This window comes from Gadus morhua, chromosome 9 (assembly GCF_902167405.1).
Source record: "Gadus morhua chromosome 9, gadMor3.0, whole genome shotgun sequence".
Lineage (NCBI taxonomy): Eukaryota > Metazoa > Chordata > Actinopteri > Gadiformes > Gadidae > Gadus > Gadus morhua.
The window spans coordinates 2411397-2426396 of record NC_044056.1 but is presented as its reverse complement, the minus strand read 5'-3'; the positions used below and the strand labels follow the sequence as shown (position 1 = coordinate 2426396).

General features: G+C 42.6%; 4 protein-coding genes across 7 annotated transcripts in view; 2 read left to right on the top strand and 2 right to left on the bottom strand.

Moving 5' to 3' along the window:
• The window catches only part of mapk8ip2 (mitogen-activated protein kinase 8 interacting protein 2), a 29750-nt gene extending 27303 nt beyond the window's left edge, over positions 1–2447 (top strand). For both annotated transcript variants that reach the window (XM_030367020.1, XM_030367019.1), the window contains exon 14: positions 1–2447. This exon is cut by the window's left edge and continues 35 nt beyond it. In XM_030367020.1, coding sequence (XP_030222880.1) covers positions 1–38 — 38 coding nt within the window. In that variant the 3' untranslated portion in view covers positions 39–2447.
• Positions 2247–7448, bottom strand: arsa (arylsulfatase A). Of its 2 annotated transcripts, XM_030367040.1 has the most exons (8): positions 6983–7448; positions 6476–6716; positions 5782–6000; positions 5325–5494; positions 4565–4689; positions 4031–4158; positions 3626–3728; positions 2247–3035 (listed from the first exon to the last, which is right to left on the bottom strand). In XM_030367040.1, the coding sequence occupies exons 1-8, from the start codon at positions 7264–7266 to the stop codon at positions 2740–2742; spliced, it is 1566 nt and encodes a 521-aa protein (XP_030222900.1). In that variant the 5' UTR covers positions 7267–7448; the 3' UTR covers positions 2247–2739. The 2 variants fall into 2 exon arrangements, with proteins under 2 accessions (XP_030222900.1, XP_030222901.1); XM_030367041.1 differs by lacking the exon at positions 6476–6716 and having other exon boundaries at positions 6983–7207.
• The window catches only part of frmd4a (FERM domain containing 4A), a gene marked incomplete in the record, with an annotated part of 59358 nt that continues 50500 nt past the window's right edge, over positions 6143–15000 (top strand). The window contains 1 exon segment of the mRNA XM_030367021.1: positions 6143–6157.
• The window catches only part of LOC115551353 (receptor-interacting serine/threonine-protein kinase 3), a 7681-nt gene continuing 522 nt past the window's right edge, over positions 7842–15000 (bottom strand). Inside the window, exons 1-10 of one of the 2 annotated variants that reach the window (XM_030367055.1) lie at positions 11981–12173; positions 11488–11654; positions 10969–11287; positions 10699–10847; positions 10562–10611; positions 10162–10317; positions 9447–9529; positions 9265–9336; positions 9011–9062; positions 7842–8898 (exon numbers count right to left, since the gene is read on the bottom strand). In XM_030367055.1, the coding sequence (XP_030222915.1) occupies positions 8642–8898; positions 9011–9062; positions 9265–9336; positions 9447–9529; positions 10162–10317; positions 10562–10611; positions 10699–10847; positions 10969–11287; positions 11488–11642 (1293 nt within the window). In that variant the 5' untranslated portion in view covers positions 11643–11654; positions 11981–12173 and the 3' untranslated portion in view covers positions 7842–8641. Of the gene's footprint in view, positions 8899–9010; positions 9063–9264; positions 9337–9446; positions 9530–10161; positions 10318–10561; positions 10612–10698; positions 10848–10968; positions 11288–11487; positions 11655–11980; positions 12174–15000 lie in introns of those variants that run through there. The other variant, XM_030367054.1, reaches the window with a different exon arrangement.

The window sequence follows — 15000 nt, the reverse complement described above, 5'->3', positions numbered from 1 at the left end:
AGTATGCCTGCCCCACAGAGGACATCTACCTGGAGTAGGCCGGTGTACCACAGCATCCCCCTTACCGCGCTTCACTGGATATAATCCTCACTGTAAAATACCGCCACCCCCCCCCCCCCCCCCCCGCCCTCCTCCGCAAACCTGGGAAGGTTCATTTGATTTCTACAGTATGCAAGACCACTGGACTGATTACGCACATATACTCATCTGTTTATTTTCCATCATCTTGACGGATGGATTGCTTGTTTCTCTCATCCTTTTCTATTATATGAAACGAAGAATCTGAGCACCTTTTTAATTTGTAGATTTACCTTCCATTTGGAAACAACATACGAGTAATGTAACCTACTAAGGCTGTTTCATCTCTCTGTGCATGTTAAGTAGGTTTAATGCACAGACACGGCCAATCCTACACTCACAAAACGCAAAAGACAGACAAACAGAAATCATCTCCACAAAATGGTGTAGGATTGATTCGTTGGCAGTTGGTGAACTGTAAATATGTAATTGTTCAATACTGAAGAACTGCTAGTTTGATTTCTACTCGTGGTGACATTGGAGCAATGTGGAGGGAAATACAGTGAGCTGTCTTTTGTCTGAGGTTTTGTGTGCATATGACATCTCGTGTATGTTGTAAATATATGTATAGAAGGTAGAACCATTGGTTATGCAGGTATCACTCGTAACAAATAGGAAGAGAAGGGAAGGGTGGAGGGAGAGATATTATTATAAATGGCGTAAAGCGTAGCCGAAGGATTTGAGACGTCATGATATAACAAACAAGAAGTATTTAGCGGCCACTGCGGTTGTCATCCGTTGTATGAACAGAGGCTGTTACGCTAAACATTAGCATTGTTAAGAAAAGCAGACTCTAACCCGTTATGATAAATGAAATGACAACTGTCTTTATCCTTTCACCTGTAAGTGAATCATACTGGAAACCCAGTCAGGCCGTCGACTTCAAACTGGAAGCAAATGATCAAATCCTCAATCCTTCGACGGCTACTCCTTTGTTTCGTCCTGTTCTGCTATGTTTGATCAATTGCTTTCAAGCCCATGAATCACACACCCGCTCAAACTGTGCTTACTTTGGCAGGCAAAGTTGACTTTTTTCATCATGGGAAACTTTGCTGAGAATTGCAATGTTTGGTAGACTCAGTAATCCATAGGCCAGAGACCATGTGTTGCGCAATTCATTGTGACGTTCAGGTAAAATAAATACATATGGAAGCCATATTACCACTGACCATGTCGGACTCTTCTACAGAGCACATGCGATCGACTTGTTCAGCAAGACTGTAGGCCTACCAGCTCCACTAGTGGAGGGCCATGTGTGTAGTAGTCCAAGTGTGATGGTTTTTAAGACTTATAATGTGATGCCATACCCCCAAAAGGTGATTATTTATTGGATGTGAGTGAGTTTGTTCCTTTTAACATAATCGTTGTCTACCCCTCATTCATTGTTGTATGCAATACACACAAATCAATGATTTGGGGTGGCTAATTCGTATTGAACTAGGTCCAATGCATTGTGCCTGCTAACAGGAATGTCATGGGTTCATTAAAGTTATAGTCAATAGATAAACATGTTCTGTTGGACTCAAATTCCAAGCCATTGTTGCCCTCTGTGACCATTTTAAGAAAGATTAGCTGAGACAGTTGGACCGGCGAGAAGGAGTTGGCGTTATGTGTTATTTACATGTGTCAGTTAGATTATGTACATATGGATAGTGAATCGAAAAGATAGTGCTGTGTCATTTATGTTAACTATGTTATTGAAATAAATATGTACATTACTTAGAAAATAATTTAGAAAAATTGGAAAAGCAACAAAAAAAGGAAGTGCAAGAGAAAGACAAATATGAAAACGTATGTGATCTGCAATCATTTGAGTTCAGTGTCATGTGTCCATGCAGCATTTATTAATACAGTGTCCGTCACAAGGGCTGTGTTTTCAGTACCTGGTAATTCCAAATCTCTATTGTATAACATGACCACATAAATACTGAACAATGTGCTGTTAGAGAGCTGCTTTAGGATAACCATGATTGCATTCTGCCAATTATAGCTAGCGCTGTCAAGCTCGGAACACACGCCTCTTCTCTGATCTGAACCTCTTTGTTTCGAGTTTCTTTTTATGTTTCACAGTGCAGCTGAGTGGCACTGTTGTGTTACATAGCTATGTAAGCTAGCCTCTGAGAAACACTGGCATAACCTCTCTAAGACCCACATTACAATAACAGTTATACCAAACATTTGACTTTATTACATGTACACAAATTCTTCACTGTATACCTGCGGAAAATCAGTATGTGACAGAACAAACATATCCCATCTTGTATCTTTAAAAAAAACAAGGACTTGTAAAATTGAAAGTTAAAAAAATGACAAAAAACACATTGCCATGTCATGGGTTTGGTTCTAATGAATAAAATATATGCTTGATGTCCAAATTATTTGTCCTTTATTTTAACATTGCAAAACAAAAAGTGCATTGCTGAATACATTCGTGAGCCATTTAACAGAAGGGAAAATTATGCATTCTTTGAACAATGATGAGCAAAACATATTCGAGGCACATCACAAAACAGGTTACTATAAGATTTCACATTCAAACAGAGTTAAAAAGCCCTTCTATCTGGGACTTGGTGACAATTCAGTAGTTTGGAACCCCTGCTCTAGGCGAAAGCAAGGAAATCCGGAGTTCAAGTCAATCTTGGGGTCAGTCTTGCCAATGCATCAACATTGGCAGCAGCTGGGTTTAGGTTGACACAGAGGGGCACAGCAGGGCGCTAGAGCGGGGTCTGAGCCTCTTCCTACCTGGCTCTCACCAAACACCATGGAGGCTTCAAACTTAGCTTTGGCCTCAAGGATCTTGTCCAGCAGGCCGTGTAGAGCAGGCTCCGTGTCCAGGGACAGGGGGTAGTTCTCCGAGGGGTCCGACTCCAGGTCAAAGACCAGGGGGGGGTCGTGAGCCTTCAGCGCAGAGGCAAACTGACAGTCCGGGTCCGGGCCTGTCGAACTGTGTGTGGCACCTGGAGCAGGAACAACACAATTTTTTTGCAATTGGTACAAAGAAAAGTACAGTTTTCAGTCTACAATTTGAATCCCATTGTCTTGGTTTCATAAAACTGTTGTTTCTGTTCAAAATATGTGGGCTACTTTCCATTATTTAGTCGCATGTTTCGTTGTCTTTTTCCTGAAGCCATTCATGAGCTAATGCCTCCATCAGTATCAACGTGCGTTTTTCATTCTCCAATAGCAGAACGATTTAATGCTCTCTGAATTTTCCCACAATATTCCCACAATATTTCTCCAACAACAATTATGATAAATTTTACAATTGAGGGGGGTGCAGCCCCTATGATGTGCCCTTTTTAATTAAAACAAATTCTAATTCTAATGTTTTGCATGGCTGACTGCAGTGGTACGAGTTATCCAGTGACAGGGCTGCGTCACTGCTGGATATGTTTAGGTAAGTCAAGAACTCCTAAATTCAGGCCAAGACAATTGGGGTTCAATTCCAGAACCTTTCCCCTGGGGAAAAATAACCCTTGAAGGTTCGACCATTCTGGTTGCTTTGCAGTGAGGCGTGTTTCCTGCCTTAACCAGGAAACATACATACCCCGTGTGTAGAAATGGGCCTTGTATTTGCCAAGCCGGAGAGCGAATATGCTGGTTTTCTCACTGGGATCTGTGGGGTAGAACATCATCGTGCCCCTCTTACTCTAGACAAAGATGAGACACAATTACAATTACAATTAGGGCATTTAGCAGATGCTTTTATCCAACGCGACTTACATCGGTTAATACACACATTGACACACCGACGGCAGAGTCAACCACGCAAGGCGACAGCCAGCTCGTCAGGAGCAGTCAGGGTTAAGTGTCTTGCTCAGGGACACATCAACACTCAGCTAGGAGGAGCTGGGGATCGAACTAGCAACCTTTCGGTTACGAGACAACTGCTCTAAGCCGACCCCTCTGCTCAAACTGATCTTGAATTGAGATGGAAGCTGACCCCACTTACCTTCCCGCGTGTCAGCATCAGGTCGGTCATATCCACCCCATCCAGCTGCACCTGGGGGAGGCTGGCCCCCGAGAGCCTTGCGATGGTGGGCAGCAGGTCCAGGGTGCTGGCCAGCTCGTGGGTCACACCTGGGGCCAACGCAAGGTTAGAGAACTCTAACAATGTCTTCAATGTGGTTAAGGCGCTCTGACTTTACAGCTGTTGATAATGTGATCTATACTGATCGACACTGAGATTTCAATAACATAATCAATCGAATAAAAATAAAACTGATATATTATACAAATAAAAAGAGCTGGCCAAGCCAGTACCTTTCTCTTTGTTTCCAACAATCTTGTTATCGACACCCCTAACTATAAGCTCTCAAACATAACTGGACAAGGCCAAGATTACATCTTCTGGTTTTAGTTTGGTTTCTAAGCTGGCGCTGATGCCTTGATGTCACCGAGAAAGCGGTCCAAGTGCGGGCTAGGTGGATCTACTTAGTCCTGATGCTAACGTCGGAGGGAGGTGGTAGCTCCCTCCCGTCCAGACCTGGTGCTATGACGCCCGGCCAGAAGGCGATGGCGGGCTCCCTCATGCCCCCTTCAAAGGTGGTGCCCTTCCCACACTTCAGCGGACCCGCGTTGCCTCCGCGGGACATCCGCATCAGCTCCGGCCTGGGGGACAGGCAGCGGCACGCGGTTAGGCCCCGTGAACCACGACCAAACGGGGAACGTGAAGACAGCGAAGCCTTCGTTTACAGGTGTGTGGAGTTGGTTCAGTAGTTACAAAATGCCAGCAATTACAAGACAATGTGCTGCTATACGTACAAAATAAATCTATCCGTTTTTGATACTGCACTTTAATGAGTTATAAAGGGCCATGTGAAACGCAACGTGCTAGAGGTGCCAAAAACGATGTTTGGTACTGCCATTTTTTTCAAAAATTACATTTCGTGAGAAAAAAAGGATTACTCAAAGGATTAAAAAAGGAGGATCGTGATGTCAATTCTAAGCTAAAAAAACGTGATTAATATTTTTCCCCCGAATCGTGCAGGCCTAGTAGATATTTCTTTAGATATTTCCCAGCATGCAATGTTTTATCAGCCCAGAGGGTAGCTTGCTGAAAGCACCAACTCAGCCCGAGTTCATGCTGGCCGAGATCCTCAGGCCACAAGTTAATGGGAGATCATTTAAGGTTTGATTAAAGGCAGATAAATATGTTCTATTCTTGTTGTTTTAAAGTATTTGATGGAAAAGTCCCTGTGAAGCCCATTCAGACGGATACTTTTCTTTAAATGAACCTGACTTACCCATTGTCAGCCGTAAAGAATATAAAGGTATTGTTGATGATCTGCATCTGCTCTAGGGCGTCCAGGATGTCGCCTATCGTGCTGTCAAACTCCAACAGAGCGTCTCCGAACGGACCCCTGAGAGAGGCCCCGGCCGCCTTGGGCCCCGCATACTGGGGGTAGTGTGTGTGCTAGTTGGGTGAAAATGTTAATAGTTAGAGAAGAATTTAACACAATGATCACATTTCGATTAACATTTCAATCTAGGGTAGGCAATTGGGAGACACCAGCAAGGGTAAGCTAGACTTCTTCCGAATAAATCCAACCCCTCTCTTCAAGACTGAATTAATCCAAATAATTAATCCAACCCGTCTCTTCAAGACTGTCCAGAAAGACTAGACCGAGTTCTCCATTTTTTTATATTGTCACTGAGTGTATATAAACCAACTCAAAAAACATGTATCTTGTAATAACTTACATGGGATGGATAGTAGAGGAAGAAGGGTTTGCTCCTCGATGCTGAATTGAAAATGAAGTTTGACATAAACTGACTGTACGAATTCTCCAGAGTCAGGAAGTTGACAGGCTGTTTCTTGATCACATCCTGAAGCATCAGTGGGACGGCTACGGTGCCAACGTCACATAATCCAAAGCATTTCACATCTGGTGGGAAGCACGTCAGGTTCCAACAGGGCCCCTGAAGGGACATGGATAACAACCTTGTTAGCAACTTAATAAATAGAAACAATTCATAAGAAAAATAACATATCCATCCATCCATCCATCCATCCATCCATCCATCCATCCATCCATCCATCCATCCATCAATCCATCCATCCAGAGAGAGAGAGAGAAAGAGAGAGAACATAATACTACACATACAAAATGTATGCCATTGATAATTGACTGGAGTTGTTGTGTTACTGATCTGTTGATTCAATTGATTACAATGATGCCATCACCTAACAGTGATTTCACTCAGGCTCGACAAACCAGAGATAACTATCTAACTATCTAAATCAGGGATCAAACTTGCTACACAGCGGGCTAGCTGGATTGCCAGTAGGGTGCTGTTAATGTGTGCTTGAGCTGTCAAACTCTGCAAAACCATTGAATGGTGCTGGAAACATTACACATACCTAGGTGCAAGATCACAAAACAGGATTACTGACCATGTCATGAGAGTAGGGAATGCCAAGGTACTGGTCAAACCCCTGGTGGGTGGGGAGGTACATTCCACCAGGGCCCACTCCCAAGTGCCATTTCCCCACAGCAGCAGTTGCATAGCCCAGTGGCTTCAGCAACTCCGCAATGGTGGTCTCGTTCAGGGGCAACCCGCCTCTGGACCCAGGATAAAGCACTCCTGGATATATTCCTGAGCGGGTCTGGTACCGGCCTGTCAGTAACGATGCTCTTGGCATGAGGAAATTAGGGTTATAGGATGTTAGTTGAGGTCTATTTTAGGTGCAGCAAAATACAGACTGTCAGAATGCATATTTTGTTTCCTGGGGTGTGTCTAGAGCTGAATAGAATGGTGGTGGATTAATGTAAAAATGTCCTGTGGAGGTTTTAATATATGATTGAAAACAAAGACTGTGGGCTACAATGGAAGAGAAAGCGTAAGTAGGCGTACACACACACACACACACACACACACACGTATATTAGCTAGACTATACCTGGATGGACTGCAAACAGGACATGTAGTGTAGAAGTCTGTGAAACGGAGTCCGTTAGCTGCTAGACGATCAATATTTGGAGTAAGTGAAGAAGGATGCCCATAGCAGCCTAGGTCACCGAAACCCAAGTCGTCCGCGAAAATAACTATAAAATTCGGCTGCAAAGCCGAGCATCTTGTAGAAAGGATAACAACGGATAGAACAAACCAATCCATTATGCCGTTAATTACAGAGGGCTGCCCCATTCGTGTTGTTGTTGTGGTTGTTTTCAGAAGTCGTCGCATAGAGAAGACATCTTCTGCTTATTATTTTGTTTAATCACGGTTGACATCTAGCATTAAGCTGCATTACTGCAACCGTAATAATATGCTGGAACGTTAGCCAGAGTCCAATAGAAGAAAAAAATTAACTAGATTCTATTTAGTTTATTTAAAAAATACAAACAAGACTTCATATTTTACTTCCGCAATGCTGTAGAATTACTTGAAATACGCCCACTCCTATGGCAGAGGATTAGGGACAAATGTTAATTTCTGTCTTTATTCGTTCTGAGTTTCTTTCACGCAAATCGAGTTCCTACATTATTTACCTACAAGTTCATCACAGGGGTCTTCAAATTGAAACATGGGCTTTAAAGACAGAATTCTTAGAATAAAGAACACACTCTCAGAGGCTAAAGAAGGGAAAGTTCAGTAGGAGGCACTCTGCAACATACAGAACGGGACCCACACGCTGATCGATTAAGTCAGATGTACGGTAAGGATGTTTTTGCGTGTTCAAGGATTCGGACCACATGTTAACTTTTTTGAGCTCTGGGTTTAAAATCTGAATTCTGAGAATGAAGAATTCAAACTCTGGATTATGTTCTCACAATTTATGTTAGAATACACAACATTAATCATAATGGCAATTGTTATGGTGATCACACTGCCTTTTCATAAACAACTTGAAAAATACACACACAATATACATTTTTGTATTGCAAGTTTTTCTAATAGCGTAGTTATAATAGTATATAAATAAATCATTATTATTACGGGTAAAATCTTGCAATTAAGATGAATATTTACAGCAAATTGAAATTCTAGTCAACTCATGAACGGTAAATGGGAACTATGGATCCTCTGAATTGCATCTACCTAAGCAACTACTGCTAGCGTTAACATTAGTAGAGTAAAAAATTCCCTGTTAGCACAGCTAAAAAGTATGAAGAAGAGTCCACTGTAAATGTATTTGGAATTAACGTAAAAAAATCCTAGGAATAGAAAGTTGATACAAATATACTAACTCAAGTAAAGTAAGTGTCTTGTGTCTTGGAGGGTCACTTAATTTAACCCTTGTACATTGGTAAATGATCCTTGGATATCTTTCATCACTTTCTCATGGGCTCTCTGCTTCTGAAACCGGCCATCTATTTACGCTTTAAGCGGTTCATAAATCCATCCACCACTGGTCGGTACTGTGAAGAGTCAAGCTCCAGCACGATGACGTCTCTTTTGAACCTGTAGAGTCCTATAAAGCCCCACGAGGCTATCGTTAGGATGAGTTTTAAACAAGCGGGTGCGGTCTTGGGATGTCTCACCGGCAAGTGGCTGTTTCTGTGCCGAGTCATATGACAGACTAAACACCTTGGTGATCACTTCAGGGAGCTTTGATCTGCTAGCCCAATCTGCTAGCCAAATCTGCTAGCAGATCTGGCTCATGGGTTTCAAGTGCATCGTAGAAGGCTGCTTTAACCCTCAACCCTCCTGATTGAAGGGTTGAATATAGCACCCGGAGCTTATCCTGGTTTGTCTTCTTAGCTTGAATGTTGGAGTATGTCTCAGGGTGAACCATTTCCCCAAGACGTTCTGTTATGGCCATCACCATAGATACTTTTTGAATGAGGTTTGCTCTGTGATTATCCACAAACTTCGCTGTTATCGGATATATTAAAAAAAAACATTTTATTCATGAATATAATTCGTCTTGATGCATATTTGGTGTCGGTATCATGGTATGAATATGGTGAAAATGTAAAACACTGACCTTTTTCTTCAATGCTTAAAGGTTTCGTTAATTTGACTCCATCAACAGGACCCTGTTGGAAGTAGATCGATAGATAGATTAAAGCTACCAGAATATTCGTACTTGGAAAGAATCTCAGAGAATAATTGCTCCGACAGAATCAGTGGCTGATTTTAATTTGTCATAGCTTCACCCTCCACACTACTCTGATCTGATGATCTGATCGGAGCAACATAGTTGGGACAAAAGTCAGTAGTAATATAATAGTTTTTTACCTTTTTGTGTAAATCTTCTTTCATGGTCGAATGGCAGTGAGCTATATCACAAGAGGGCACCATTTCTGAGTCCTTTAGATAGCGGGACATTGTTATTGAGACAAATACAAGTTAAGATTAATGACGATACACCAGCAACCTTGTTTGATGCTTGTTTTAACAACTTTCCCAAACCTACACACCAGCTTTGACAAAACCTGATCCACAGCCCGGCGAATCGCCCCCTCATCCCTGGGAACGACCCCTGCGGTCACTTCAAGGCAATCTAAAACACCAGCAAATAGAGCTTGATTACTGGAACTTTTTAAAGGTTTACTGTAAGATTTCTGCCTCTAGGGCTCTCAATCAAAACAATAGTTGTTGTCTGTTTGGCGTGCCATTAAAAAACTTTATGGCACGACTATTGTTGTGTTATTTATACATTAGTAGTCAAGGCAGGGCCCTTTTGTTGTTAAGGCGGCGGCCTTGACCATACAGTGCTGGGGGAAACACTGAAATCTGTAACCTGACTCATCATGCTAACACATAAGATAATGTATTCAAGTTTTATACACGTTATGTCAATTCATTCTTAGGAAATAGCCTCGAAATATAGGGTTAGACAAGGGTTAAGGCAATTTGGAGTTGCATAATATTATATCAATAAAGCAGATCTCTACTGCATTACTGTTTTTCTGTGTTTCACTGGAAGTAAGGGGAAAAGGGGCAATGACGGACAACAAATGAAATCTACCCTTTGGTTTAAGGAAAGTATACAACTCAACAAAATATAAAATGATAGTTTCTTAAATATGGAAACATTAGATATTATACCTTTTAATAATCGCTGCTGTTTCACAATCAACAACCTTTAAACCTTTGAGATCAAAGTAGCACGTAACTGCTACCAGTAGTCACCTCCAAAGGACGGTCTTTTATCCGGATCACGGTCCCAACATCTCTCCATGAGCGTCACCAGATCACTCAACCCGTCTGCTTGAGAATGATCCACTTCATCAGTGGGAGGTCTATCTCCGAGAGGTACTCGTAGATGAACCAGACTGGTCATAGCGCCTGTACGAAGGCAGTGTTTAAAAAATAAATAATACATATCACATATTATATCATAAGAGAATAACAGATGCAATGAATGACTTGTGAATGCTAAGATATGTAGACATAACAATGCATATCTAGATCCATTGGATTCACTTTACAACTTTCAGCTGGCTATGAAAAAAATACTTTAGTCTTGTCTGAAATATGAATGAAGAATTGACAAATATAAAAATATATGAATTGTGAAATATCATATCACCTGAATAGGGTTTTTTACCAGTGAAAATGGACCAGATAACTATCCCATAGCTGAAAGAGAAAAGAAAAGTTCTCACAAAGGTCAAACATTATGAAAAGGGTTCAATTCTAGCTACGTGGAAAGCATCAAGAATGAACCTGTAGATGTCGTAGGAGCGGACAGGCTTGTAGGACAGATCAAAAGCCTCAGGGGGTGTGAAGACCAGTGTGCCTGCTTGGTCTTCTGTGGTCGTTCCACTGCTGTTCCAATGGCTGTTTGACACCCTGGACAGACCAAAGTCTGCAAGCTGGACCCAGAAAACAAAAGGCATGAAAAAGGGACAAACAGTCCACTGACGAGCGTCCCAAAGCGGGCCACCTCTGGGCATTTGCCTCACCTTGGCGTTGAGGTGATCACATTTGCCTCACCTTGGCGTCGAGGTGGTCGTCCAGCAGCACGTTGCTGGGCTTCAAGTCCCTGTGCAGGAGGGGGGGACTCAGCGTGTGCAGGAAGTTCATACCTAGGGCCAGCTGTTGGGCCAGACGGAAGGCCAGGGGCCAAGGAGGGGGGCCCGCCAGCCTCTCCAGGAGGGACGCCAAGGTACCCCTCTTCATGTATTCAGTGACGATGCCCTCACACTCGTGTCTGCTACTTCCCGGAGGAATCCCCCGGTAAACTCCGAAGACCGTCAGCACAAATGGGCTGCAGGCCCTGGTCATGGCTTGGGCCTCCTTCCAAAGCTGGTCACTGGATGTGGAAGGAGGAGAAGATGCATCATTTAAAATAAAAATAAAAATCGCTGAACCAAATCCCATTAGATCCATGACAAACTTGCTAATTAGTTAGTCAAAGATGTATCAGGCCTATGTTGCACACGCTTTACCACTCGGCAGAGCATGTTCCCATGCACGATGGTATTTTGCATTAAAAAATGCAAAATGCAGTACCTATCATTTGTGTACAGCATCTTGATAGCCACATCAAAACGCCAGTCCTTTTGCCTGGCGCAGTACACCGCCCCAAAGCCTCCGCGTCCAATCTGCTTCCAGTCCTGCAGGACATCGTCACCAAGCTTCTCGGCTTGGCGGCTGACTGACGACATCTGATATTAAGACTGCACAAACATACAGAAAAGCCTTTAAAATGGCTCACACGGAGGTACAGAGCACTAGCAAATCATGAGACGTCAGGCACAATGTCGATGTGAGCTTGGACCACTATGAGTTGTGGCTGTCTCACACTCGTATTTTTTGGTTTGTTGTTTTGAAGGTGAAACCAAAGTGAAACCAAGCCGAAAGACTACCGAAACATCGGATGGACATTTGCCTAGATGCTGTATATCTTTTTCTGTATTCCCTGTCAAGAACATTCATCAAGCCCGTAGAATAGTAATCAAGCCATACCAATAACCCATGATAATTATCAATAGTCTGTACGTACTTGTCATTCATTCACTGACCGGAGTTCCCCCGCGTTATGGGCTAGTCCATGTTAACTTCCTGTATTTATGTCGCGGGATGGTGCCGGGACGCGAATTTTCTTTTTGCAGGGTGGTAGCGGGAAGCTCGTGAATATTCATGAGGGAACTCATCCCTGATTGGCTGGGACTTGGCGGGACTTGTTGGCTGGGACTTGGCTCGCTGGGACTTTGTCAGAGGGCTTGTGAGAAAATCACGAACGCAAATGAACTAAACGTTGCTATAAATCAACACGAATAATGTGACACATGATACCCACCTACTACACGGCAACTCTATAGCTACCTTTCTGTAAGTACAAACGTTAGCTCACTCGTCTAAAAGCCCCTGTGAAACTGTTATGTGTCACAGGGGCTACTGTAGTAAATCCTTTTTGTATTTATTATATTTTATAACGTTATGTATAGCGCATCGCAGTGCTTTCGGCAGCTGGTGATTGTTTCCAAGTTTTTCTTTTCTAATTGTTTATCCATGTCTTGATATTTCCATTAAGATTCCATTCCATCTAGAAGCGGTGAGCATAATGGCAGGATTTATTAAAGCTTGCAACATTTGCCAGACCCATGTCAACTTTGAGGAGATGGAGCTGCTGGAGGTTAGGTGTAGATGGATAAGAATAAACCGTATGATTTCTGATATTTGTTCATAGTGATTCTGCAACGCCCCACTACCAATTACATTATAGAAAGAAGGGCCATCAAATCTGTTGGCCTATCCATAGAATATTTTCTCATACATGAATTTTAATATTGATTTTCACCTATCAATCCACCTACTACACGGCAACTCTATAGCTACCTTTCTGTAAGTGCCAAAACAAACGTTAGCTCGTATTGCTAACTCGTCTAAAAACAACTACTGTATTATGTGTCACACTATTGATACAATGATTTGTGTTGATTTATAGCAACGTTTCATTTATTTGCGTTCGTGATTTTCACAAGCCCTCTGTTTTCACAAGCCCTCTGACAAAGTCCCAGCGAGCCAAGTCCCAGCCAATGAGGGATGAGTTCCCTCATGAATATTCACAAGCTTCCCGCTACCACCCTGCAAAAAATAAACTTGCTGCCGGGCTGTGTGTGTGTGCGTGTGTGTGCGTGTGCGTGTGCGTGTGTGTGTGTGTTTATTCTGTTGGCACTGATGGTTTTCCATTGAGTTGTCCGAGCCGATGTCCGAGTTTAGTTATGGCGGGAATGTCATTGGCTCATTTGCGTTCTAAGGGCGGAGCTTAGCGACAGGTATCACTTTATGAAGAAGTCATGGAGCTTTACGTGATTCATTTGAGTTAACCTGTTCTGATTGTGACACATTCCCGTTGCCATGACCTGTCGTTGCTCCTTGCAACGCAAACTTGTATTTTGTAGCAAAGACTGTAGTAAAAATGTATAGGCTTTTTATTAAATGATGATAGATTAGATAAAAGTCGAGGAATTGTTTAATCACACTAGACTTGAATCGTTTTCCTTAAGCTTTTTTATTCCATAAGCTGCGTTTCTATCCCCCTGATTTTATGCACATTTTTAAGTATCGAATCAGTAAACGGTGATGGAAACACCAATATTCGCATAAAATCGTCTAGGGCCACTTACACTAGGGCCACGGTCCCGTGCCCGAGCTCATTTGCATACTAAAGTCTAGAACGTTTGGCTAGTGTGACCACGCCATCCGCATTCCAGCACGGAACAGCCCCTTGGCCACGGCACATTTGGGAGAGGTGTGCCGTGGCCAAAGTACAGATGCTAATGAGATGACACGCAGGCCGTTTCTCAATTCCAAGTACGCGAACTACGGACTCTCGGACTTGGAAGTTCGTACTTGGCAAGTCCGGACTTCAAGTACTCGATGACGTCACCAGCTCAGCTCGTCTGTTAACTGTGCTACGGCCTCATGTAGGCATATAACTACTGAACAATATAAACAAATGATTTAAAACAAAACACCAGCCTCTTTAGTTTTAAAATAGTATGTCAATATTTTGAATAAATATAAATGAAAAGTTATGCATAGACCACCCTCAGAGGAGGGCCTCTTCCAAGTGGGACCTGAGACGAGGGAGTGGCTACACGACACGAAGTTGGACATATGAAGACGATACACGAAAGAGAGAGAAAAGTTATGCGTATTCACACGGCAAGCCAGCTGTACCCTACATATAAAGAATCAGTCTATTCTATTATTATATTATTGGAGAGTAGGCTATTGATATAAGAATTACGAACGACCGAGAATAGAATAGAAAGACACACACACGCGCACACACGCACACACACACACACACACACACACACACACACACGATCAGATGGATCCGACCGGGATTTCCGTTGCGATGGGTTTCCTCCATCAGCGACGTATTATGGAAAACAAAACCCTATGTAAATATGTTGAATAGGCCTCCATCTTTGCTATACTTTTAAAATGTTCCTATATAGCCTATTTTATAGCTTACACACTGATATTTTTAAAACAGGAATGCGAAATGCATCCTGGGATATTTAACGGTCCCAAGTCCACGCAAGCAGAGAAATGTCTAATATGAGACGGGCTCTGACCTTGCTATGTCCATGGCTCTGACACAAGTCACCATCGACTTTCCGATTTCCGCATAACGACCAGCCATAGCAACCCTGCCGACATCAACTTGTAGCGTCAATATAAAATATATGACATAGGATGTCTTTGTTTGTGGAAAATGCATTACAACTGTAATCCGAATACGCGGTTATATGGTAGACCATAGAGTATCTGTGATATAAAGGTTGCGAAGAATTTCGAATTTTAAATATGTACAATGTATCCTTTAAATACGTCCATGGAACAGATGGCCAATGTGAATAATAGATAGGCTACGTGTGGACCGCTGAAGAGGTCAAACTTTTCCTTGCTCTCATCGAAGAAAAAAACCTTGCAGCTATTTTAGATGGAAAACAACAACGCAATTCCACTATATATCAGGATCTAAGAGAGAGCATGTTATCAACA

What these genes read in the sequence shown, in the direction of transcription:
- arsa (XM_030367040.1), bottom strand. Translation starts at nt 7,266, where the DNA reads ATGCGACGACTTCTGAAAACAACCACAACAACAACACGAATGGGGCAG. An exon ending in TTCTTTACGGCTGACAATGG is followed by an intron (nt 4,690 to 5,324) that starts GTAAGTCAGGTT and finishes CCTGTCCCCCAG; the next exon opens with GCCGGAGCTGATGCGGATGT. An exon ending in GCCGGGCGTCATAGCACCAG is followed by an intron (nt 4,159 to 4,564) that starts GTCTGGACGGGA and finishes CGTTGGCCCCAG; the next exon opens with GTGTGACCCACGAGCTGGCC.